Consider the following 26,094-nt stretch of genomic DNA (forward strand, 5'->3'; position numbering starts at 1 on the left):
TAGTGTCAGTGGAGTGATAATGTGATGGTTAAGATTTCCCGGCAGAGTAGAATTTTCATTAAGGTGGTGTGCTGTGAATAATGAGGTCAAGTGTTTTCCAGATACGCTATGACGTAGCCGGTTGGGTTCTGTCATTCATTTGGGAGATACTAAACTCCCTTCTATTGCGTTTGACACAGTGTTGACAATTTAAAAGTCAAAATGTAAAGTCTCTTGCTATAATGTTTGTCATGGATTTCACAATGTAAAACCACTTCCAATTGCACTTGTTGGGAATTCACAACATAAAACACATTTGTATGTATCTTGGAAAGCATTTCAATATAAATCCCCATTCTCTAATATTAGTCAGAGATTTTGAAAAGTGAAACCTCTTACTAATCTATTGGTCGTATATGTACACTGTGCAAAGCCCTTTGTTATAGTATGTTACCTTACGTGTATTTTAAAGCACTATCGCACATTTGGATATCCTGGCACTGAACAGGTGTGTGTTTCTTGCCCTGCCTATGGTAGGTTGATTAATTGAAAAGTCAGGTCTTCAGCTTCTTGCAAAATTCAAGAAGAGAGGAGGAGGCTCAGATGTGGCATGGGAGGTCATTCCATGCTTTAAGAGCGATGTAAGAGAACGCCTGTCCTCCTGATCTGGTTCTGTATATGCTTGGAATGTGTGCAAGTAGAAGTCCTGCAGAGCGGAAGTGTGTGGATGGTTGGCGGAAGGTGATGCAACTGTTCAGGGAGGTGGGAGCTGAGTTGTGTAGTGCCTTGGATGTGTGTGTGAGGAGTTTGAATTGAGCATGTTTGTGTATCAGGAGCCAGAGCAGTTCCCTAAGGTGTGGTGTGATGTGGGCTCTGTGTGAAAGGTTGAGGATGAGTCTGGCTGCCGAGTTCTGGATGGTTTTGTAGTCTTCTAGTGAGTTGCTTTCTATTGTATTTGATCTTGAGTCTGTGTTATGTGAACTATGGAACTACTTTTTGGTGGACTAACACAACTATTTTTTAATTAATTGCATGTAGAGACAAAGTTCAACTTGGAGTCACACCACATTCCCTCTCCTAGAATTTCAATCAGCTCTTTTTTCTGGGGCTCATATAAGCCCTGGTAGACAGCTGTGCTTTCAAGCTAGATCTAAAAAATAATTACATTCCAAAAATAGGGATTGTCAGGGGGCGCTACCAAAACCTTTGTCTACTATGGTACACTGAGAATCCTTGTTCGAAAAACTTCTCTACCGGCTTTAACACAGTGTAAATGAAAATCAACTCATAATGACTACTGTATTTAAAATGTGCCTATTGTCTTAAATAAACAATAATAAACAAATCAAATGTATAGCATCTTATGTAACTTTCCCCAATGAAAAAACCAAGCCCACAGTCTTTATCACTGGCTTCTCATCATAACCAATTCAGGCCATTATAAAGAACATACTATGTGCAATATAAGCACTCCTTTTCAGTATAAGCACATAGCATCTGGCCAAACAAATCAACATGTGGGTGGAGGCTAAGATCCTCTCTCAGTAATGCTTCTTAAAGCTAGTTTTTCTATTGATCACATAAGGTGCAGCAACATCTGTACTGTGATTCCCAACCTAAAATGGAACTAGCGAGCTACATTAAGGCAAGATGGGACTTTTTACTCTTCTTCAAGTGAGTGAGTTGTCATTGCAGACAATCTCTTCAAAAAGGCAGCAGCTTGTTGTGGATCATTAGAAAAAAAGAAACTTTGTTCCTTGCAGAGCTGTTCATAGTCTGGCTAGGTATACAACTGATTATACTACATTTGCGTGCTGGAAACTTTTCTTAATGCAGCGTGTGCGCTCACGCCCAATTCACTAGTTTTATGAAATGGTGGAAGATGTCCATGGTTGACTCTGTATGAGAAATCTTGCTTTTCATATGCTAGATGTATTAACATGGCTTGATGCTTATAATTTAAAAGCCTTGCTGTAATTGCCTTTGCTCTGGTTCCCAGGCCAGTGTAGTGAGTAGGGATTATGAAAGACTTCTCATTCACAAACAGGGGAGAAATATTCTGAGGTTTTCTTCCTATTCATTGGAGTAGATGTCAGTATTGCCATGATACAGTAGTTGTTCTTATAGATCTGACAGCCACACTCTTAGTATTCTTGGCTTTCATTTTTTCAAGTACTTTTTCTATCATCAGCTATTTTTCATTGTTCACAGTGTGTCATTGTAAATATCTGTTTTTCTAGACTCTCTTTATATGGTACAGGCACAGAATTAGGCAGATACTGTTTTATTTCAAGTAGGTAAGACTTGACATCTGATTTAATATTTGCCACCACCGTCTCCATGGCTTCAGATAAATGTGCCACAACTGTCACCACAACTGAAATGTTAGTTTTGTCTGTTTCGAGCCCCTTTGCCAATTTCCAGATAAAATTAACACCATTGTGAATTCAAATGCTCTGGCACAGGCAATGTACACAGAAGCAGCAATTTAAAAAAAACATAAATAGGATTTAGAATTTCACAAAGCTCTAATAAGGCAGTTCTCTTGCAGCAGGCACACATATGGTACCCAACAGTGCTGCCTACTAAATATTTGTCCAGCTTCAGGTAACCACAATGCTAACCGACATAGAAAGCCTCTTGAGGATTGTAAAAGGAAAGCATGCATAACACAAGCACACAGGTTTGCTTCAATCCCCTTTGCACAGAGACACAGGACATGTAGGGCCTGATTTAGATATTGGTGAACACATTACTCTGTCACAACGGTGATGGATATCTCATCTGTCGAAATCTAAATTATTTCCTATGGTATTTAGATTTCGGCGGATGGGATATCGGTCACCGTTGTGACAGAGTAACTAGTCTGTCAATATCTAAATCAGGCCCTTAGTCTTATGTACTGCTGGTGAATATGCATGTTCTCTTTGGATTTGCCAATTGCAGAGGAGAATGCTGAAGTATGTGTCAGTGTAGGGAGAGAGTTATGTAAAAGCAGCAGTGAGTCTCTCAGGGGAGTCATTCCACTTAGTCCATATAGTACAATAGTTCTGTAGTTAGCCAGTCAGACTGTGGACCACACCACTGGTCACGACATTCAGTGTGCTAGAGAAGTGAAAATGTAATTGTTTATAAATGTTATTAATCATATGTCAATGTATGTTAAAGTGTGGATAAATACTGTTAGACCTGACAGCCTTAGGATGGTCTTCCGCTCAACATTTGCATTTCTGACCTTGTTTTTGCTGGCTTTAGGACCCTGTACATTTAGCCAGTGCTAAAGTGCTTGTGCTCTCTCCCCTAAACATTGTAGAATTGGCTTATCCTCTAATAGAGTATTTAATTTACCTATAAGTCCCTAGTACAGTGCACAACATGTGCCCAGGGCCTGTAAGGTAAATGTTACTTGTAAGACTTTGCAGCACTGATTGTGCCACCCACTTAACTAGCCCCTTACCACGATTCAGGTGTGCCAGTGTAGAGCCTTTATGTGCAGTTTGCACTGTTATGTCGACCCGGCAAAATAACCCTGTTGCCAGGCTCAAACCTTCCCATTTCCTCAGAGGCCATCCTGGGCATGATGGGAGGGAAGAGCTTGACACAGCCTCACACTTACACCTGAATAGGCTGTTTCCTCTCCCCACACAGAAGGCTGCATAACCCCCTGTAGTGAGTCTGGAGCCAGGGCAGGAAGGGAATGACCTCTCTGCACTTCTCTTTTTGAAATCTCCCCCACTTCAAAGGCCAAACTGGGTGTAAGTACTGGACCTCTGACACCCCAACACACTACTCTTCTAGACCAGGAAGAACAACTGCTGATCTGCTACAAGGACTGCCACTCTTCTGGAGTGCTGTTTTACAAGGAACTTCTAACCTGCTGTGCTGACCTGCTGCCCTCTTGCCTGGGGGAGGGGAACTGGACCCAAAACCGCCATCTTGAACCCAGGACCCCAAAGTGACTCCAAGGGCTAGTCTGCTGCCCTCCTGATCTGAGCATCAGGGACCTAACAGGCTCCCCTCAGCTCCTGCACCCGTCTTCAACAAGCTCCTGAGACCTAAGAGGTGCCCCTCAGATCCTAGGCCTTGTAAGGGGTCTTTTGTCTCCTGAAATCAAGCTTCTGGGCTCTTCATGACTGTGAACTGGCAAGTTTGCGCTGGAACCGCACCACTTTCCAGAAGAATCAGCACAAACCACTGCAAGTTTGTCTCTTTGCACAGCAAGTATCACCACTCATGACCATGAGGCTCCCGTTCACTCTCTGAGACGCCCGTCCAACTCCTCTTACCTGCTTACCACCACCAGAGATGCTGTCCTAGCTCCCGGCAACCTTCTTCCCTGTGAACAGGACTCCTGCCACAATTTCTGAGAATGGTGCATTTTTAATTCTGGCATAACGGCTATTATGCCTCAGTTTCTCAAGGCCTTTTATTGCTAAACATAATGATGATTTTGAAATTGGCTTTCATGTTTTCCAACTCATTACAGGACCAATACAACATATGGTACTTAGAGACTAGCTCATTGTTTGCTTTTAGAAATGTTAGAACAGATAGGATTAATTGCAAGTTTGTTATGATTTACACCTTTCGTGGGGATGAGAAAGATCCTCCTATACCATGCAGTCTGGACCAATGATGCATCCATGGTTGTGCAGCTGTGTGTGCTTTTGTTCGAAGACAGGAACTAGGGGAGTTCACCTGCTCCAAGAAGATGGCACAATCTGATTAGTCCCAGTTCAGTAGTGATACTAGTAACAAATGTTTGAATAATATGGTGCATTTAATTGTGTGTCTTAGAACAGTTGTTAGGAGATCCTCTACTGACTTTACTGGGGGACGACCTATCCCTAACTCGGCTGAGATTCCATATCACCAGTTCTTGAGTTAGACTCTTGCACTCTTATCCCTTTTTCATACCCTGAACCTTTACTCGATTCACTTAAGACTGACACCTTCTGTTTAGTATTTCCCTTGTCATGCTTTATTTAGTTTACGAAAGTTCCTTTACGTAACTCAGAGTCTCTGCTTTGTATCTTATACTGGTTAAACGATTATGTTACAATCTTCTTGATCTTATTTGGTTCAATTGATTAACTTTATGTAATTTTTTGCTCTTGTTCTGGAGGTGAGCCTCGCTCACCCAGTACTCATTGGTGATCTCCTATTCTCTCACACATCTGACCAACTTAGTCCCTCTTAGTCACCTGGGAGTATGGTGCCTTACGCAGCTTCCACACCCTGCAAGATGACGAGTCAATCCACACTTCCAGAACCTTGCCATACTCCTAGCATGATGCACCATAGTGCACAGCTGGCGGGCTGCTCAACCTTCGAGTGTAGTGGCGTGGAGACTCTGTGGTTCTAAAAATTCTGGACCCATGTAATTTACTTTGCCACAGCAGTACGATTTTAGTATCAAAAGACCGATAATGACTAGTACACTAAGCATGAGCATTTTCGCTCAATTCCAGCAGCGTTTTCACCTCGAAATCGCCATTTTCGTCCTGCACTCGTGGCTCCCATTTTATACACGGCAGCCATTTTTAAAAGTTGCCCTCACATAGGCTTATAATACAGTCAGATTTGATTCCAAGGACACGTACACCTTGATTGACTTTTCTCTGACCTGGGCAAGCTGGAACCATTGCCTCAGGCCAAACCTGTTTGGTCAGTCCCTCTCCCAGTGGCCGAATCAGATAGCATCAAGGCACACCAGGCCATAAAACCCTTATTATCGCTCACACACCCTGCCTAACTTGCTCACACCTGCACCTGCTCTTTTCTTCTTCTTACTTTACGAGGGGGAGGTGCCCGTTTTTATTGGGGGTCCACACTTATCTGATGTGAAATTCTAGGCCTTGCCGGGTAATTTATTATGGGCTGGATGACATGAAATATGAGGTTTCATCATGACACTGGTTTTTCCTTTGTAGTGAAAACATGTGAATGACCAACCAAAATGTCAAGTATGTTTGCCTGAAGCTTAAAAAACTGTATATAAGGAAACCTGATTTTGCATTGACACACAGTCTCCTGAGAACATACAAATCGTGCTGTTGTACTTCTAGGACACTTGTCAATTGGTTGCAGCCAATAAATTCGATCTTTGACTTCACCTAGAAGACTCTGAGTTTCTGTAGTCTGAATCAGGAAAGTACCCGAGGTCTTTGGGTGTACCCTGGCACCGCTGGGTTACCGGATCAGTACCGGTTCTGAAAAACCCAGTACCTCAGTTGGCGCCCAACGTGGGGCGATACCAGCGGTACCGGTCCAAGCCTGAGGTCCGTGGGGAGCTTCGTGTGAAAATTCTGGAGGAAGGCCGCCACTTCATCGACCCCTGCATGTCGACGTGGTCCGAAAGTCTTTGTTGCGAGGTTCCCCGCTTCCCGACGGCTATGAAGGACTGCTGCCCTGGCTATCGCCCTGATTTGGACCCTTGATTTTTTGGTAGAGCGAAACGATAAGACGAGTCTTCTGGTGACGTCATTGATATTTTCAGTTAAGTATAAGTGGAGCGTCTCCCAGTCCTTAGTTGGACACTTGGTTTGGTCCTTAGTTGGACACTTGGTTTGGTCCTTAGTTGGACATTTGGTTTGGTATCCCTTTGGGATCACTTTGATTTGGAACTTGCAAGTACCAAAGCCGAAGGACTCGTGTATTCACGAGACTATCGTAAACGATAATCCTTTGAAGTTTGAAGCTAGACTAGTGAGCGAAGATGCCTGGTCTTAGCAGACTTGGAAATTTGTTTTGTCTTGGTTGTAAAAGGGACTCCCGGTTGGAGGACTCATGTCCGGTTCCTCCGATTGGAACTCCAACCTATGAACTATATGTGAAGCACGGAGTGGGCCCCATCACGTTTAATAAAGTATGGGTCCGCTATTCTTGGAAATAATTGAGAAAAGTTTTCTTTTTTTTTCTTGTAAATATGACTTACAACTAGGATCTGCAAACGGTTCTGTAAGTAAATGCGACGGCGCTGTTTATGAAAAATGGCTAAAGCGCGCGGTATTATGTGTACTGAATGTTTTCTGTTTATATCTGAAATGAGCTCAATGTGTGTTTGTGGGTCTTCTTGATGTTTACAGTTTGTTAAGTAAAATGTTGGTTAATTAATATTAAGTAGAAACTTAGAAAAAATCCAGAAATGAACCATGTGATGTGCTAACATAGCTATATGTTGCTCTTTAATTTATAGAATGAGCAATTGTGCACATATACAAAACTGCCGTTAAATGCTTAATAAATTAGAAAACACATTCAATAGATATAAATAGGGCCCCCCCCCCAAAAAAAATGAAATTATCTATTTTCAATTCAGCCAGCACTTTCCCAGTTAAACATGGGTGGAATTTTGCATAACCTTCCTTTTAAATGAAAGTGGCGCAAAAATGTGACGCATTTCAAGTTAGGCTTATGCGCTTAGGCTTGTGAGTTCATGTATCCCAAATAATAGGCAAGGGATGCAGCTTGCTTTTATATGTGGAATTATCACCAAAAAAAAAAAAAATTGGGTTTTTATTTTTTTTAAAAGAAAATTATTAATTATGGAAAAATTATTTAAAAAAATAAGTGCCTTTCAAAATCGTTTTTTAATATTTATAAAGCTTAATACCTATACTATGACCTCCTAACATTAAAATTTAATTCAAGTTATGTTGCACCACTAAAATGACATTTGTATGTGCAATTTTCCCTTGGCGCAGGAGCAAACAAGCTCATTTCTATAAAGTATAAGTTAATATTTTCAATGGCTGACTCATGGATTGTGTAATAGACATTCTGGTAATGCATATTATGCAAGAAAATTGTAGGATATTGATTTTTTAATGCCTAAAATATCAAAATCGATTTTGGGCAAAAGCACTGTTTAAACTGCATTTTCTTTCATTCAGAGTACTTTTTAAAGTGTCTCAGGCTTCAGTAAATGCATACATTTAGGTTTGATATATATTTGCAGGTTGTGCCTTCTTATGATTCAATGAGTCAATGTGCCAGTACAAAGGCTTGTTTTAATATCAAGGTTGAAGGTTCTAACTTCAGCTGGGCCTACTGAGACGTTCATTCATTCGAGGTTGATGAAATATGTACCATTGCATGGGATTGCAACAAGCATTTATTCTAACAACTGGTATGTGTGTTATTAAGGTGTGTGAATTATTCACAGTAAATGTAGTTTAATAATCTGGAAATAGAGATGATTTTTTTTTACAGTGGAAATTGTAGGTGCCAAATTAATATGGAGTGTCAGTGTAACAATTTTTACTTTTAGAAAGGTAAAACTAAGGTGGCTTGATGTTGCGAAGTAACTGACAAGAGGGTAACAGTTAAGTAATGGAAATTTATTTTCATGTATTTGGTCCTATCATGAATTGTTCTTGCTGGTCCTGTATGTTAGACGAGAAACAGTAAAGTTATATTTGACAGCAGATTTCCATTGCCTGGTGATCTACTGTCAAAAGGAGGGTAAGGATTTTAAACCTGACAAATTAAACAGGCCCAAATATTGGGTTTTGGGCTGCAGGTTTACAGTGCATAAAGTACATGACATGGTGTTGTGTGCCACCGCTTATTCACACATGCTATTGTTTTGTCTATGCTTTTTGTGCTTGATACACAGCAAGTATATCTGATGGCTTGACGTTTTGTGCATTTTTATTATTTTTTATTTGTTTTTTGCATGTTTGTTGCTGCTTTTGATACTATTACAAGCTCCCCTGTGTTGTGAGGGGATGGTCATGACGATGCCCATCGCTACGCAACAGTTGGTTGAACTTGTTCTGGTTACTAAATTCCACAGATAATGATATTTCATGCTGTGAACATAAAAGACAACACTTCACCAGTGAATGTCTATTTGGCTATAATGGTATTGAAGGAAAATAAAAAGAGATATACAGGATCAAAGTGTGTCACCTGCAGTTAGTCACGTTACTGCCCCTTCCCTTAAAGGAACAGGCAGCCCTACATTTATGTATCCTTGATTGGACCTAAGGATGAAATTATAGATCTGTGACTCAAGGTGGCCTAATTTCTATATTACATTAGTTAACGATGTTGTGTTTCCTAAGTAGCATATGGCTTTCGTTCCTTAAAAGAAAACCAGGTTTTCATTTTTTCCTGAAGAAGGAACTGAAACATTAGCTAGGAGTACCGTATATGTTGTAGTCGCCAACGGTAGAGTTAAAATTTGTGTAACTTTGGCCTTTGTGTATCACCCGTACTCTCGGTGTTGTGTCACATGCCTGACTATCACCCAAATATTTTTTTTTTGTTCTTCCTATAGATTTTTTCTTTTGTTACTTCCCCTGACCAATGTCGCATCATGACTAGTTATTGAGATTTTAGCTATGTCCTAGTCCCATTTCTCTTTTTCGAATTCCTTTCACCAGTCAGCCCTTTTATTATTATTGATGTATTGTTCAGGTTCACATTTCCAGACTGCAGTGATATACCAGGGACCCCCATGTTATGTATAATTCCCTTTGGTATGACCAGACTGGTTTTCAAGAATTTGCCTTAGGCCTGCTTCAATGTTTTCCAGCCTGACTGTCAGGGTAGCGATAGACTGGTTAACTGACTCAATATTATAGTAAGACAAGTTTTCCATCTCAATAGGAGATATCTTATGTTTACCTTTTTGAACATGACGAATTTTCAATGTCTATTTTAATTTGGTTTTCGGTTCCCTTCTGTTCCTGCTACTTTAATTTTTGGTGGGATCAGATGTGTCCTAATCATGCAAATATCAGGACCCTCTAGTTCTTGTCTTTTTGTTTGCACATTTGACTATTAGCCTGTGTATTGCATAGTGCACCTGATGCACAGTTTTTAAAGGAAGGTTTCTACATGTCCCTGATAATCGGTATCATGTGATTTCTCTATTGAGATGTTCTAAGGTAAGGAGGAACACCTAGACTTAATCATTGAGGCAAATATGTGTTTACCCCATTAGACAATGCCACTGTGTGAGGAAATCCATTCAGATAGAATTCTCATGTAGCTATAGATGGCAGAGAATAATGGAGAGAACCCAATTAAAGATGCTAGAGACCCTGTTTTGCCCTTCTGCCTTTGTCTTTGTATTTTATGCCCATGGTGTATGGCTACTCCTTTGAAGATTGCAGACCACCTGCTTGCAGTCCCCTTGTTAAAAACCATGAACTGTTTTTGTACTAAATTGAAGGAAACTAACAGCTGTGGCACACTTCCTACGTCACTAGATTCTGCAGGTATCAAGTCATAATAACCTGCAGGACATTGATTTAAGCCTAATTCCCATCAGTGACAGCTACAGATGAAAGACGGACGTCTTGGCCCTACAGTCTCAGCACCCAGGAAGTAGCAAAGCTGGACAGCGATCGCCAGCGCATGATATCGTACTTGCTCCATCAGACGGCGTTGGACATCACAAAACCAAAGTTTCAGTGTAAAAGAGCTAAAGAGAAGGATTCCTGTTGTTGATGGCAGAGCTGTTTTGAGGTTTCATTTCTCTACCTGTCATGTGCTGGTAACCTCTGACAGTGTGCAATCCCTTGAGCCCCTTGGCCTGAGTTTTGGCCACATACCCCCTTTTCTTTGCTCCAACGGAAGAAGGGCAGTGCACCGGAGATTTCAAGTTTGGAAAAAGGCACTATATTTTGGTGCCCATGAAAGAGCAGCTTGAGCGTCCTCTGACACTAAATAATGAGTGTTGGAGTCTGAAAGTGCTGCTGAGCTTGAGCTATTTCCCAATTAATGGTGCTTGGGTCTGCACGAGATGATTTGTGCCCTTGATCAATGAAGAGCACATTGTTTGTAGTATCTGCCACAGAGGAGAGACACTGGTGCATTGCTTTAAGACATTGAGACTTTCGAGTGAGCTGTGGGTGTTTGCCAGGAGGGCACTCCAACTAAGCAGTACTTTTCTCACGAAGAGGCCTGAATTGAGAGGCCCATGCGAAAGAAAACAACAAAAGAGAATTTGATGGACAATAGAAGCCTGCCAGAGAGGCTTTTTGAACGGACTCTGGGCATAGTTGGTTTCACAAGAGGTTTCCGTGTGATTGTATAGACTAGGTGTTAGGAGACTGATTGTTTTGCTGGCATTGTTTTAAAGTACTATTCTGTTTAGTAAAAGCAGAATAAAGTCCATTTTCTGTGGAAAGAGTACCCCCTTTTCACCTTAGAGCATTGATGAGAGTCACCACTGTTCCACCTGAACATACAAAAATTACTGAAATGCAGAGGAGCCCTAAAAATGTTACTAGATAATTTTAGGATTTGCTTTTTGGTTAGGGTTGTGAAAAATTATTATTTCATAGTGGTCACTACTTTCTCCCGTTGTCTATATGTTCTTAATAACGTGTTTTCTAGTGTCTTTTAAACATGACGTTGTCATTTATGGGTAGGATTGTTTTTCTCTACTCAATTGACTTCAGCACCCACTTCCCAACCTATGTCTTTTCCTACTATTGTTTCTTTGCACTCTTTTCACCCTTTTCCTGAACATGAGCAGGTTAGAAGATCAGAATTCGTAAGCAATTCTTTTGTACAGCTTCTGCATCAACACTAGTTAGTAGTGAACATCACTAATTGTTGGGTGTGTGATCTTATGCCACCTACTGCAGATAGAGGTATTCCTTATTTTGTCCTGCCATATGTGGCCTTTTGTGCTACTTCATGTTCAAGGAGACCTGTCCAGAGAGAGTTACCAAGTACTAGAATTTTGCTCCAGCAACATCTCCATGGCCTTATAAACATAGACCTGGACTCAGATTAGCATGAGAATAGGTTTATTGCCTATGTAAGGGCAAAAGGAGGGTTTGTGGTTCTAAAAATTCTGGACCCATGTAATTTACTTTGCCACAGCAGTACGATTTTAGTATCAAAAGACCGATAATGACTAGTACACTAAGCATGAGCATTTTCGCTCAATTCCAGCAGCGTTTTCACCTCGAAATCGCCATTTTCGTCCTGCACTCGTGGCTCCCATTTTATACACGGCAGCCATTTTTAAAAGTTGCCCTCACATAGGCTTATAATACAGTCAGATTTGATTCCAAGGACACGTACACCTTGATTGACTTTTCTCTGACCTGGGCAAGCTGGAACCATTGCCTCAGGCCAAACCTGTTTGGTCAGTCCCTCTCCCAGTGGCCGAATCAGATAGCATCAAGGCACACCAGGCCATAAAACCCTTATTATCGCTCACACACCCTGCCTAACTTGCTCACACCTGCACCTGCTCTTTTCTTCTTCTTACTTTACGAGGGGGAGGTGCCCGTTTTTATTGGGGGTCCACACTTATCTGATGTGAAATTCTAGGCCTTGCCGGGTAATTTATTATGGGCTGGATGACATGAAATATGAGGTTTCATCATGACACTGGTTTTTCCTTTGTAGTGAAAACATGTGAATGACCAACCAAAATGTCAAGAATGTTTGCCTGAAGCTTAAAAAACTGTATATAAGGAAACCTGATTTTGCATTGACACACAGTCTCCTGAGAACATACAAATCGTGCTGTTGTACTTCTAGGACACTTGTCAATTGGTTGCAGCCAATAAATTCGATCTTTGACTTCACCTAGAAGACTCTGAGTTTCTGTAGTCTGAATCAGGAAAGTACCCGAGGTCTTTGGGTGTACCCTGGCACCGCTGGGTTTCCGGATCAGTACCGGTTCTGAAAAACCCAGTACCTCAACTCTCCACCCTGGCCTGGGGTTAGGCAGAGAGTGCTGCACTTCAGAGGTGGAGGCTAGCGGACTTCATCAATATCCTATTGCAATGGAGTGGGGCACCCTTCTATTGTGATTCCAGGAGCAGGAAACAATTACCCTGGACGCATCCCAACCCTTGCCTCTCTCCTGCTCAACATTGCAATAGGAATTTCAGACCTTTCAGCAACCTAAAAACCTGGACCTGATGCGACCAATGTCCCTTGCCTTGTCCATCCTGCACACACTATGCTACATTCTTTACTAATGCATAATGCCTTGCAATGTTATTGCGCTTTACCCAGGGACACCTTCCCCCCTATTGTTTCCTTCTCTGTCCCCCCTTCCCACCCAACACAGTTTCCTAATCTTGCCTGCCTACACCCAACTGATTCCTCCTCCCTCTCCTCCATGACTACATCTTCATGGATCGTCCTCTCTCTCATGCCCTGAAACCCCACGTCTGTCTCCCCTTTCTGGAAAAATATATAATCCTGTTTCAGCTACTGCTCTCTATTACCAGAATGGCATATGTTTTCATTCTTGTTACTGTTGTTATTGTCTTGTACAAAAAAATAAAGAATATTAAAAGAAATTATGTTTTTTTTTGCTTAATCTGACAAATGATTTATAAATGAATAACGCTTGTTACCTTGACTAATTTGCTAATAAACCATCATGGTTTGGAAACCATCCTCTCTTTCGTTCTTGTAGAGCCAAATGTGTTTCACTGTAGTTTGACTTGTATCGATGTTAGCTCCTAGAATACACTTACAGATGACATCCAAAGGTCTATACAACCAGCGGCATAATCTGTTTGATGACTACACCAGAGCTCGAAGGCATAGAAATTGTGCTGTATGAGGGCTATACATAAGGTCACCAAACAACAGCAACCAGCTTAAGTTCAGGCACTATCCAGAGAGAGCCCGTCCTCCACATGCTGTGCTTTGCCAGACATATAGTTAAATGGTGCAGCGCAATTAAGATCGAAAGCCCCTCCCCAAGCGGGTGAACCTCATGATCCCTTAACCTGGATGAGTGGGTATACTTCATTTCTCTAGAGCTTACACAGCACCAGTGATTTTATATCAGTCGTATTTTGCACTTGGATGGCTGCTTTAGCACACAGAAGGCGCACTGGGTGTTTGTCCAGGATAATCAGTCACTCCCTTGTTCAGGATTTTTACATATATTTAATCTGGCACAAAGATGATCATATGAGTGTTGCCCTTTTGGAGCCTGACATTCGAGCACCCTCACCCCTACCACTCTCCTTCCAACTTTGAACCCCCTTGAATTGTAATGTTACATTCACATAGGATTGAAATTTATGTACAGATTCAGCCCTCTTTCTTCCACCTGGGTCAAAGAAAGGTGCACAGTAATGTGATGAAAACATTTTGGCAATACTAATAATATATGATTTTGTTTGAAAGAATAAGTACCTCAAAGTAAGGCATTAGCTAATACTTCATAAACGCACATTAGAAACACAAAAATAAACGAAAACTTCTTGAAAATAGAGTTCCATGAGGTAGGACACAAACTTGAAAAGACAAAGATTTATGGATTCACGTGGCCTGGTTCCCCATTAGCAGTACGCCTATCCTCCAACTTGCTGTTATTTTATGTTTCTAAAAAGACACTATTAACAAACCAATCAATCACAGTAGACCTCTCCCACCCCATCCACTACCAGTCAAAGATACCTTCCTTTTACTGTTTCTTATTTTTACTAATTTCACATTTTCTAGGAATATATCTGACGCCCTTGTGACGAGGCCCCAACTATAGGAAATACTGTTAAGCAATAAATACTTAAATAAGTACGTAAATAAAGCCCAGACTGAGCAGTGAGATGTAAAATCATTGTAAAACCTTTAAAAATATCATTGTTCATGTGAAGCATTATGAAAATGGGATGAGGCACCCCAGTACAGTTGATTAGATTTATTAAGTCTATTCCACAAAAGGTTATCAATAGCATTCGAAATTATGTGTTCAGTGAAAATGTAGTCCCTCTCTGCTGTGTATCCAGGTTCGTACCTGAAGTGCCACCAGCCTGGGTCCTCGGGCTGGACTCTTGGTATTGGATGTTTTCACTGGCAACATCAATATCGGAACAGGCCTCGAAGTCATCAATGGTGGAGGCTTGGTCATCTGACACAAAAGATGTCCTCTCAGATGGTTCTGACTCTGAAATGGCACAGCTGCTTGAGGGAGTCAATGACTGTCCTTGGCGTCTGGACTGCAGACCTTCAATAAGTGTATCCTTTTGACGAAGCTCGTTGCTTATTCTGTTGAAAAAGGGCATTTTGCTAGCTTGTGCTGATTGTTTTACATCACACATGCAAACTGGACAAAACACTTTCCTTACCCAGCATGCCAGGATCGAGCACTCTGACACAGATTAATAGGTAATATTGGCAACATGCTGAGGCACCCAAAAGTGAAGCTAAGAGATCACGTTTAACCTTTAGGATGGAAAGTATTTGAATCGACCATGATTGTACGGTTATTCTCATTCCCCCTTTACACAACTATGTTATGCTACATCCGTACTAACATGCTGAGGCTTTTGAATACATTTTGATAAAAACTGGAAAGAGCCCTACGTTGGTGAAAGTCAAGGGGCAAAAATGCCATTAGTAATATGATGCAGAAATTACTCAAGTTGTTTATACATTTTACCTTATTGCACATTCATCAGAAATAGCCATCCCATAAATCCTTATGTTGTCTATGTATACAGTGATCCATGACTATCACCCAGTAAGTGTTATGTCATTATCAGAAACGTTTTAAGGCATGGGCAAAGTAAGCCCAGGCCCCCAGCCTGTCAACACCCCCCCTTCTCCGCCGCATAGAGCCAGAGAGGCTTGCCCTGATGCCCTTGAATAATTGTTGAACAGATTGCTGTACAGACCGTTTTCATTTTATTTATTTGTTTATGTGAGTGGTGCGTGAGCGTCTATTCAAACATTTTGCAGAGAAATGTTGTTTTTATGTTTCATGCAACGTCTATAAAATACAGTTCTTTTAGATCAAAAAGGACCTCACATATGAGATATGGGAGCTTGGCACAGATGTTATTTGCAGTAATATTAGTGAGATGCTGCAGTGTTACAATATTGAAAACACTGGTCACTAACTGTAAGGACATTTAGGGCCTGATTCACAGAAACAAACTTACTCTTTTGTGTAAGTTTTCGTTTTTTTGCAATTCACAAAGCAATTTTACCAGTAGTATTTTTCCAACTGCTTATCTTTTTATGTGGGGGTCTCCGCCACTAATGTGGAGACTCTGCTGTAGTAAAGAGACTACTCGTAAAATTCCTCTGTGAATTGAAAACATATGTAAACTTTCACACAAAAGTGTAAGTTTACCCTTGTGACTCAGGCCTTTAGAATTTGGGTGAATGGGCCTGTGTGCTGCAAATGACCTGGCTGAAGAGGGCGTGAAAGAGCTGAAACTGGATCATAAATTCAAAGCTGTTCTGACCAGGGGCCCCCAAAATACATCTGGTCCAGGGCCACCAAAATCCTTAAGCTGTTCCTGGTCATTATGTGAGTGGAAAAACGTGCGTGGAGGAACAAGCTTTTACAATCTAAGATCTTAAAACAAATCATATACAGATAGCCTTCTTGTCTGATCGGGTTCTTCTACAGAGCAAAGTGAGTACATTATTGGATGGTCTTAAAATAACTAAAGGCCTGATTACGACCGTGGCATTCCAGCCAACATCAGCCACCACTAGGGCTGAGTCAGAGGCCCGACCGCCACGGGGTTGATGGTCCAACCGTTAGATTAGGATGCTCTCAGTCGGACCATCAGCGATCCGCCACCATCGCCAGGACCAGAGGTCCCGACAGGCTGGCGGCGGACCGTTTTCCCAATCAACCATGGCGATGCTAAATTCAGCACTGCCGTGCTGATTAGGAGTTGCTTTTCTGCCAGCTTTTCCATGGCTGGTTTCCCTCCATGGAAAGGCTGGCAGAATAGCAAAAAGGGGCACTGGGGAGCCCCTGCACTGTCCATGACTATGTCATGGACAGTGCAGGGGCTACCCATGCAGAACTCACGAAATGCACACTGTCTGCATGAGCAGACAGTGCGCACTCCGTGGGTGCTGCACAGCCCTTTTGTGCATCTGCAGTGGCCTTGGCTCCATGAGAAGCTGAGACCAATGCAGCTGTGGATCTTCCTGCTGCCAGCATGGTGGGAACATCTTAATAGGATGGGAGGAGAGGCCAGCAGCCTGGTGGCGGCCTCTCCTCTGCACTTTGGAGGGCCGCAGTGCGACCCACCAAAGTCATAATTAGGCCCAAAGTCAATAGTAATAAAATGTTTGTTTTAATTATGTAATTATTTGCAGAGTCCTTTTTCGACTTGGCTGGGCTCTTGGAGAGGAAAGGGGAATACTTGGTTGGGCTTTTGGAGTGGAAAGGGGAATACTTGGGAATTTTTGTGGTCTTGCTACAGACAAGTGCAGGTGTTTGTTGCAGTCAGCATTGTATGCAATGCTGCATAGAGTTGGTTTTGGGTCAGCCCCTTGCTCATGACTGGATGGTTTTCTTATCAAAGTTCCCTGATCTCTGTTTGATGGCTTTCCTCCTATTCTTCACTTTTTCCCTAAACTGGAGCACTCTTTTACCCTCCCCTTTGATTATCTAAATTGTTCCTTTACATTGCTGACACATCAAACTTTTTTTTTGTTTAATTTCCCATTTAGCATTTCTTCGAAGTGCAAGTTGTGCTCTTTCCTCTGACTGTTTTGCATATAGATTGTGCTTACTTTCTTTTGCTAGCTTCCCCAACCTCTCTGACCAAGAATCCGTCTTCCCACCTTTCTTCCAAATATAGCAGTCTCTCTCTGCCCTCCCCCAGCCTCTCTTCCTTCTCCCCATAGCTCAAGAAAGACCTTGAGTAAGAACAGCATGGGTCTCCCCATGGATAAGTCCAGAGGTGTGCTTAACTACTCTGCAGCACACCTGCCACACTTGGAAAGCTTAGTGATAATCGTGATGTTGTCCCCCAACATTTTCCTGTGCTTCTTGCTGCCCTCTTTCCCAAGTTACTTTTTCCCTCTCTTGCTCCTTTATCTCCACCTATTTCAAGTGCCATACTGGGCACCAAACACGGAATTGGCAATGCTGTATGATTTTAAAATACACCAGCAATGGAATAGACAACAGCATGAGGCAACATGATGTGAACCAAGACCGGAGGCCATCTTTACAGTAAGATAACAAAGGCCTTATTTACAACTTTTTGATGCAGGGCAGGCCTAAAGGCTTCTTGCTGTGCTGCCCCAACATCAAAAGGAAAGGGCAGGAATGTGCTATATTAATGAAATACGGCACATTCCTAGCCTTTTGCTGGCGCACATATTGGTACCTACCGCCAACGCAGGCATCCTTGCACCATGGTGTAAGGATGTCTACGTTGGTGGCACGATTCATCTTCCTGCACAAAACAATCAATGAAGGTGTTTTCTTCTTGCTATAGAATGAGGAAAAAACTAGGAGAAATAAAAGTATTTCTCCTCGTTATGTCTCCCCTAGGGAGGCGTATGATATTGACGCATTTCCAGGTTTACAGATCCTTGTAATCTTGGGAATGCATCAAAACCCATGAGTGTTGCCTGGGAACAGCCACCACAACTTCCATGGCCCACATCCCTGACGCCGTGTAAGGCAATGCAGCGACTTGGCTGCATTGCCTTTCACCATATCTACAAGGCCAAGAAAACTATGCAAAGTGACTGCATGGCCTTGTAGATATGGGCCTTCACAATGAGCTGCTGGTACGTCGCAAAAGGTGAAGCACTGGCACTGCAGGGGGCTTGTAAATAAGCACCATAACTGTCATGCAATGTTGCAGTAATGTTGGAAGTATTAAAACATTATTTTCTACACTTTGAAGATGGCCACCGCATTACATCATTCCACATTGCTTCACAAAATGTTGCAGTCGTTTTGAAAGTATAAGAAATATACTTTCAAGGTGGCTGTTCGCTGCTTTTGGCTTTGCCAGTGCTGGAGCATTATAAAAGCATCCAGACTTGCAAAGCCAATAAAGGTGACCACAAAGCATTGGCAAAGCAAAACCAATTGCTTTTGTAATTCTTTTTAAGGTTAATTCTGTATAGCTATTGTAATATGCCTCTTCGAACATAAACTAACTGGATTTATATGCATATGCCAAAAAAAGGGAACGAATGCATACTTCCGCAGATTATTTTGAGCACATTCTGTGCTATTTAAACTAGTGTTTTGAATGTTTACGAATGCATGGATTACGCAATATGAATTTGATGTGTGTTTTAGCTATCTCAATAAAGTTCATTTCAAATCTAAAAAAAAAATCATATTAAAATGATTAAGTGACATTACATATCATATGAAATGTATTATTTTAGTGACCAAAAAATGAATTAATGTCTCTTTTTAATGAGATTGGTAATTACACTTCTAATATAGTGTGGTGTGCGGATTTGTTTTCCTTTTAATTATTTTCATGTGCCTGCTGCAGCTGAAAAAGATCGGTTGGATTCCTTCCTTCCTTCATTTTTACATTTTTAAACGTTTTGTGACATTTAATTTTACAGCAGTTGGTTGGGGAACACATGTCTATCCACGACATCAAAGTTTTAAAAAACAGTAATTTTGGAGAGGGCACAACCTGTCAAAATGTTGTCATCCAACCCCCGGCCCAACTTTTTTTGCAGTTTTTATATAAAGCGAATTTGGCCGAGGGGCATTTGAGAACTTTACATAAACACCGGATTACATAGCACAAAATCAGATTGTTTTCTAGGCAAGGGGAGATTATGTGATTTGCCCAGAATCACAGGAAGTTGAGCCAACTCCGGAATTTGAAGCTCGTGCCCCACTTAAAAAAGTAGGTAGCCGTGCCGTTAGACCACTTGAATACAATTGGACATAAAGGGGGACTGGTGTGAAAATGTGTAAATTTGTGGACATTTCACCACTCTCTGGGTACAGTATTTGCCCCACGGTGATTGCTGTTTTTATTTTCTGTTTTATTGGTTGGCGGGGTGTGGTGGTGTTGGGAGCATCCTCCCGTGCCCCTTCGTCCTCCCCACTGTGCTCACTTGCTTTTTGTCACTGACTGCTGCAGAGCAGTGTAAATAAGCGCCGTAGTGCAGACGGCGAAATGTCCATAGATATAATAGGATGGCTCATATTGTTTTTACTTGACCAAAGAGATCTGGGGAAACTTAACAGTGAATTTAGTTCAAGCAGGGAGTCAAACAGATGAACAAGGACAGACGAACAGTCAAACATGAGTAGGAAATCAGTCACAAGCAGGAAGGCAAACAGAAGAAGGACCCCAAATAGTAGTGGTAAGTCACATAAAAAAGCAGCAAGGGGTCAAGCAGTGGTTCTGAATGTAATGAGCATTTACGTTAAAGACAGCAGTTCATGCCCAGATTTATCATCCACGTCGAAGCGGTCTTCTGAAAAAGAAGAATCGAATAGTCTACATTAAAATGAATCACTGCATTTGGAAACCCTGCTCATTCAAAATATATATATATTTTTTTTAGCTCAGAACGTTTGATTGAGTTATCAGTACAATAATACAAATTAGTCATAGTGTAAAGAAAGTCAGAAAGAAAACACGCCCATGAGACGATAACGTGCACAGCAAATGGTAAATACGCACAAGTATTCAGAAGGGATTTCATGACAACTGATTCTTCGAGGCAAGTCATATGGCATCTAATCTCCTGAACAACAAATTGTTTTAGTTATTTAATTTATTGCGGTTTTCTATAGCGCGGACTTGGCCTAAGGGCATTAGAGTGCTTTACAAGGGAGGAAGAAAGTGTGTTCCGTATAAAAAACATCATAAAACAACCAATTAGTGTCGGGGAAAAACAAAAGGGGTAGGCAGTTCATATTTCCATATAAAAAGTCCCAAAAAGTAAGTACTTTTGAAGACAATCATCATAAAAGTACCAGAAAACAGAGGGTGTCAGCAGGTCGAATTGTACGAGGCATTTTGGGTCACCCAAGGCACTGTGATGACCCTCATAAGGTGCAAACCAAGGATCCTCTTCTCTCAGGAGTTAATACATGGGTCAAGTCATCTGTTCGGTCAGGGCAGGTAGAACTGGGGTAACACCCCATAGTCTCAAGTAAGACTAGAAGGAATTTGTTCTGTTATCAGAAGAATCATTGTAAAATTGAGTTGCAGGTAAATTTTCTTTTTTTTTTCTTCTTTTTTTTTTTTTTTACTTTCTCAGTCACGTTCAGATTCCCAAACATTGACCGGCACTTGATCTTCAGGTTTAGACTGAATGACTGGACACCATAAACAAACTGGAGAATCAAATGATCATAAATTACCAAGTCGAAGTAGTGCATGCTAAGGAGTTCTTTTCTTGATGGAAGGCTACCAAACGTTTCAAATTGGGCTTGGGCACCTGGTTCTGGGCATCAGAATGGCCCAGCATGTTAACAAGGGACCTATTTATTTTAATAGACAGTTCTATCTAGGCATTGAGTTTAATGAGCATAATCACTTGTGTTGTATAAAGTGCTTAACTGTGGCAGTTGATTGGCAATGGCACTTATTTCTGGCACAGTAAGGTGCACTTCCTGAAACTTTAGTGTACTAAAGTATAACATATAAATAAGACACAGGTACATAGTCTGGACTATGGCAACTTTATTGTGGTTGATGTGATAAGTTCATCATTTGCACCCTTGATAGCCTATCTAAATTCTGTGTCTAGGATCTTGTACTAGAACTAGGGCCGGATTCAGCACCCAAAACAGCCTTGGCAATTTTGTCGGACCCGCCCCACTGTCATTCAAGTGCAAGGCACTGCTACTTTTGTTACTGGGGGCTGATATTGCAGCCCCCACCCTTTCAGCCTCCCGGGAAAACACTTGATGCCCACTATGACCAGTCTGGCCCTGACTGGAACACCATCACTGGCTTGCCCCAGAAGCCAGGAGTAAGTTAGCGTGCATCACTTACAAGGCCATTCACAATCAATACTGGCACTACCTAAAATCATCTCTTAAAATCCCTGGTGGCATCAAGAACTTGAGGAGTATCAACAAGCTTTGTCTGGAGCCCAGATAATTCAGTTCCAGCAAAGCTGGCACACAGTCCCTCCCTGGTGCAGTCTCGAGTTTTTATTCGGACAAGGGGGGGAGCTCTGGGTCGTAGGAAATATGTGTATCTTTGTGGATTACAGAAGTTTATAACACAGAAATCTGAGGAAAATGCATGATTTTAGGCATAGTTTGAGATTTGCAGGGCATTATGGGTTAGAACATTTTGTGAGATCCACTTGAGATGCCCTTATCTGTCTTCCTCTGGGTGTCTAGTTATCAGAAATTTTTGGATTTGGTAGGTTTCCCAATGTGGCAGCCAAGCCCAGGCCCAAACATCACAACCACCCTAGGCACCTAGGTCCAGCCTTCCCCCACTTACCCAGCACTGATCCTCTGGCCACTCTAGGCCCTTTCGGACACGGTTCACTCCCCTCGAGGCTCCTGACTCGCTCATTCTGCTCCATCTATGCTGGCATCCTCTTCTGTCTAGCTCCTCTTTACTGTACTCATTTCATTCGCTTTTTTTGTGCTCTCTAACTTCCTAACTTCTTTTGCACTTTTCTTCATACTCTTTCACTCTTATTTGCTGTCTCACTCTTCCTTAGCACTCTCTTACCTTCTTGTGCTTTCTCACTTCCACTATAGGGCTCTATCATTGTTTTTGTGCCCTCAACTCCTCTTAGTGCTCTTTTTCTGCTTTCTCACCCCTGCTTGTGCTCTTTTTGCCTTCTGCCACCTCTGTTGTGCTCCTTGCAACTCCCTCCCGTGCATTCTTCCAGTTTCCCCCACTCCTTACCTCTTCTTCCTGCTGCATTTTCCGCCTCTTCTTTCCCGTGTCTCTGCAGCCCCATTCATCGCCTCGTGCTCCTCCCCCATCCCAGGACTCCGTTAATGGCAGCCACTGGGCATTTACCCAGAGCCAGGAATCCTGGCTCGATCATCTCCCAGCGATACTCTGCAGAGCTCCTCCATTCACTTGACCTGCAGCAGTCTACCAACTCAACCCACACAAGCACAACCAACATCAACCACTCCTCCACCCAACACCACACTCTTCAGCAAACCCGCACCCCAACAGTCTTCCATGCTTCTTAACACATAATCTCTCAGCAAACATGCAACCAAAATCTGGGACCTGCTGAGCAGTGACACACCAGACCTTCTCTTCCTCACGGAAACCTGGTTCAACTCCACATCTGCACTTGACATCACCACAGCAATCACAGCAGGCTACAAGATCACATGACAGGACCACCTGCACAATTCAGGAGGAGGAGTTGCAATAATCTTCAAAGAATCCGTCAAGTGCAAAATCTCCACCAAAAGCACCACCCCATTCATGGAACACCTACACTTCAAGCTGCAAAGCTCTGAAAACTTCACCCTAAATGGAACCCTCATCTAACGACCACCCAGACCACAAGCTACCGTCACCAATCTCATCACTGACTTCATCACCCCCCCTTACCATTGAGTATAGAGTCTTTATACTCCTAGGGGACCTCAGCTTCCACCTAGAAGACAGAATAACCCCTGCTCCACAGCACTCCTGAAAAGCCTCAGTAACATTAGACTAACCTTCCTTGTTACAGAACCAACATGCATCACAGGACACATACTGGACCCTATCTTCACCTCTAATGACAATATGAAGTACAACACCACTTCACCCCTCATATGGAGTGAGCATTCCCTCATCCACTTCCAAATCAACACACCACAGGTCAACATGCCCACCAGCACCTGAATACCCAGCCGCAGCTGGGGCTAAATCTCTGAAGCAGACTTGCTCAACCTCCTGAGCATGGGTAAACCAAAACCCCACGGACAACCTCAACTAAGATAGTACCAACTTCAATAACTGGATCAAGGACTGTGCAGACTCCTTCACACCCATTAAATACAACAGGCAAAGAAGGACCAACAAGCAAGCTAACTGGTATACAGAGGACCTTTTAGACCCCAAAAGACACTGCAAACAGCTAGAAAGGAAAAGGAGATCCAGCTACAAAACCACAGGCAAAACTACCCACAAAGCTGCACTCAGACACTACCCCCAGCAACTGACAGATACTAACAAAGAAGCACTAGCTGAAGCTATTGAAGGAAGCAAAAACAGCTGCAAGGAGATCTTCTCAAGCCTCAAGGATTTCACAACAGCCCCAGCCTTGGTCAACAAAATTACCCCCTCCCAAGAGCTCTGCAATGACCTATCAATCTTCTTCCACAACAGTTTTGCAAGCATCTATAGCAACTTTGCAAACCAAACAAGCCCTAGCAATATCATCACCAGCCTGCCCATCACCAATCAAGACTACATAACCAAATGGAAAACTCCAAAGAAGATATAGCGACAGTCATGAAATACATCCATTCAGGAGCACATACAGATTCCTGTCCCCACCGCATCTACAAGCTGGGAGCAGCACCAATCAGCACCACCCTCACCCACATCATCAACACCTCATCACAGCTGCTGCATTTCCTGAAGACTGAAAGCAGGTAGCGGTCAGTGCCCTCCTCAAGAAACCATTGGTTGACCTGAACCAGCTGAGTAACTTCTGTCTGAGCTCCCTGCTTAACCAAAGTGATAGAAAAGACCATCAACAAACAAATCAACTCACCTTGAATTACACTACCTGCTGGACAGAACTCAACCAGGATTCAGTAAACAACAGCAACAAAACCACCCTCTTTGCAGCCACTAACGACAGATGCTCTCATCTTTCTCAACCTGTCTGCAGCATTCAATATAGTCTCCCACAACATACTCATCAGAGGACTCCACGAGATCAGCATCCAAGGACCTGCATTCAAATGGATTTTCTCCTTCCTCATGGGAAGAACCGAAAGAGTAACATTGCCACCCTTCACATCGGAGTCCAAGAACATGATCTGCGGAGTCCCCTAGAGATTGTCCCTCAGCTCCACCCGTTCACTGTCTACATGACACTAGTCACCAGCACCATCTGATCCCAAGGCATCAAAATCATCTCCTACAAAGACAACATCCAACTCATCCTCTCTCTGATGAACAAAATTAGCACCACCAGCACCACCTCCTCCAACTACATGACGGTGATAGCACAAGGGATGAGAACCAACTCAGACAAAACAAAAGTACTAGTCTCTGGAAACAAGACCTCCATGTGGGATGCCACCTGGTGGGCGACCACGCTAGAACCAACACCAAAACCCACCAACTATGCAAGAAACTTAGCAATCACCCTGGACAACAAGCTCAACATGACCACACAAGTCAATGCAGTGAGCACTGCCTGTTTCCATATCCTATGCATGCTTCGAAAGCTCTTCACATGGCTGCCACTGGCAAACTGTTATGCAGGCACTCATCACTAGCACCCTTGACCACAGCAATGCATTTTACACCATAATCTCCAAGCAGATCACACACAGACAACAAACCATCCAGAACACAGCCACAAAACTCTTCCTCAACCTCCCACGCTGCACCCACATCTTGCCTCACCTGAAAGAGCTCCACTGGCTCCCCATTCACTTATGCAAGCAACATAAACTCCTCACATGCACATACAAAACCTTGTGGAGCTCAGGACCAGCATACTGTAACAGCCAAATACACTTCCACTAGCCAGACAGACATCTGTGCTCAGCCTCACTCTCATTCGCACACACTACCCACATTCACAAAAACAAAGCAGGAGGGTTCTTGTTCTCCTACATCACACCAAAAACTTGAATAGAACTCGGAAACTAGCTGAGCCTCCTTTTCACTTCTTGAGTTCTGTAAAGATGAGGACCTGGCTATTCAAGTAACCTTGTGGGCACTACATGCCTTTACACCTTTTCAACACTCTATAAATCAACGTAATATGAAATGACTACCCCCACTGACAAATCAGATCATTTCTTTTTTTTTATACAAAAAATGTTGGTGTCTCCACATTATGTTTTGGGTTCTTTTCTACTATAGACACTAGTCCCGCCCATACAAGTTTGGCAGTGTTTTGTTATCGGGACAAGTGGTTGATTCCTGGGGGGTAGGAACTGTGGATTATGGATGTTTATGTCACAGATATGCTGGAAAAAGCAACTTCAGGCAAAGTTTGAGGTTTGCAGGGCATTGTGGGTAAGAAAATTATGTGAGATCCATGCAAGGCACACTACTCAAGCCTTCTCTGATTGTCTATTTTTCAGACATTTCTACGCTCGCTGTATCCTTAGGTGGCGGATGAGCCCTGGACCAATTACCATACTTACCACTTTTGCTTATATCTCCTCATTGAGCTTTAGGAACTAATGTGTTGTTTGTGCTAGGCCAAGCCACACAAATG

General features: G+C 42.4%; 1 protein-coding gene across 1 annotated transcript in view; it reads right to left on the bottom strand.

Moving 5' to 3' along the window:
- LOC138292459 (myomegalin-like) overlaps positions 1-26,094 on the bottom strand; it is a 1,643,599-nt gene that overhangs the window by 650,254 nt on the left and 967,251 nt on the right. The window contains exons 22-23 of the mRNA XM_069231077.1: positions 20,112-20,163; positions 14,726-14,976 (exon numbers count right to left, since the gene is read on the bottom strand). Of these exons, the coding sequence (XP_069087178.1) occupies positions 14,726-14,976; positions 20,112-20,163 (303 nt within the window). The remainder of the gene's footprint in view (positions 1-14,725; positions 14,977-20,111; positions 20,164-26,094) is intronic.

The sequence above is a fragment of the Pleurodeles waltl genome, chromosome 4_2 (assembly GCF_031143425.1).
Source record: "Pleurodeles waltl isolate 20211129_DDA chromosome 4_2, aPleWal1.hap1.20221129, whole genome shotgun sequence".
Taxonomy (NCBI): domain Eukaryota; kingdom Metazoa; phylum Chordata; class Amphibia; order Caudata; family Salamandridae; genus Pleurodeles; species Pleurodeles waltl.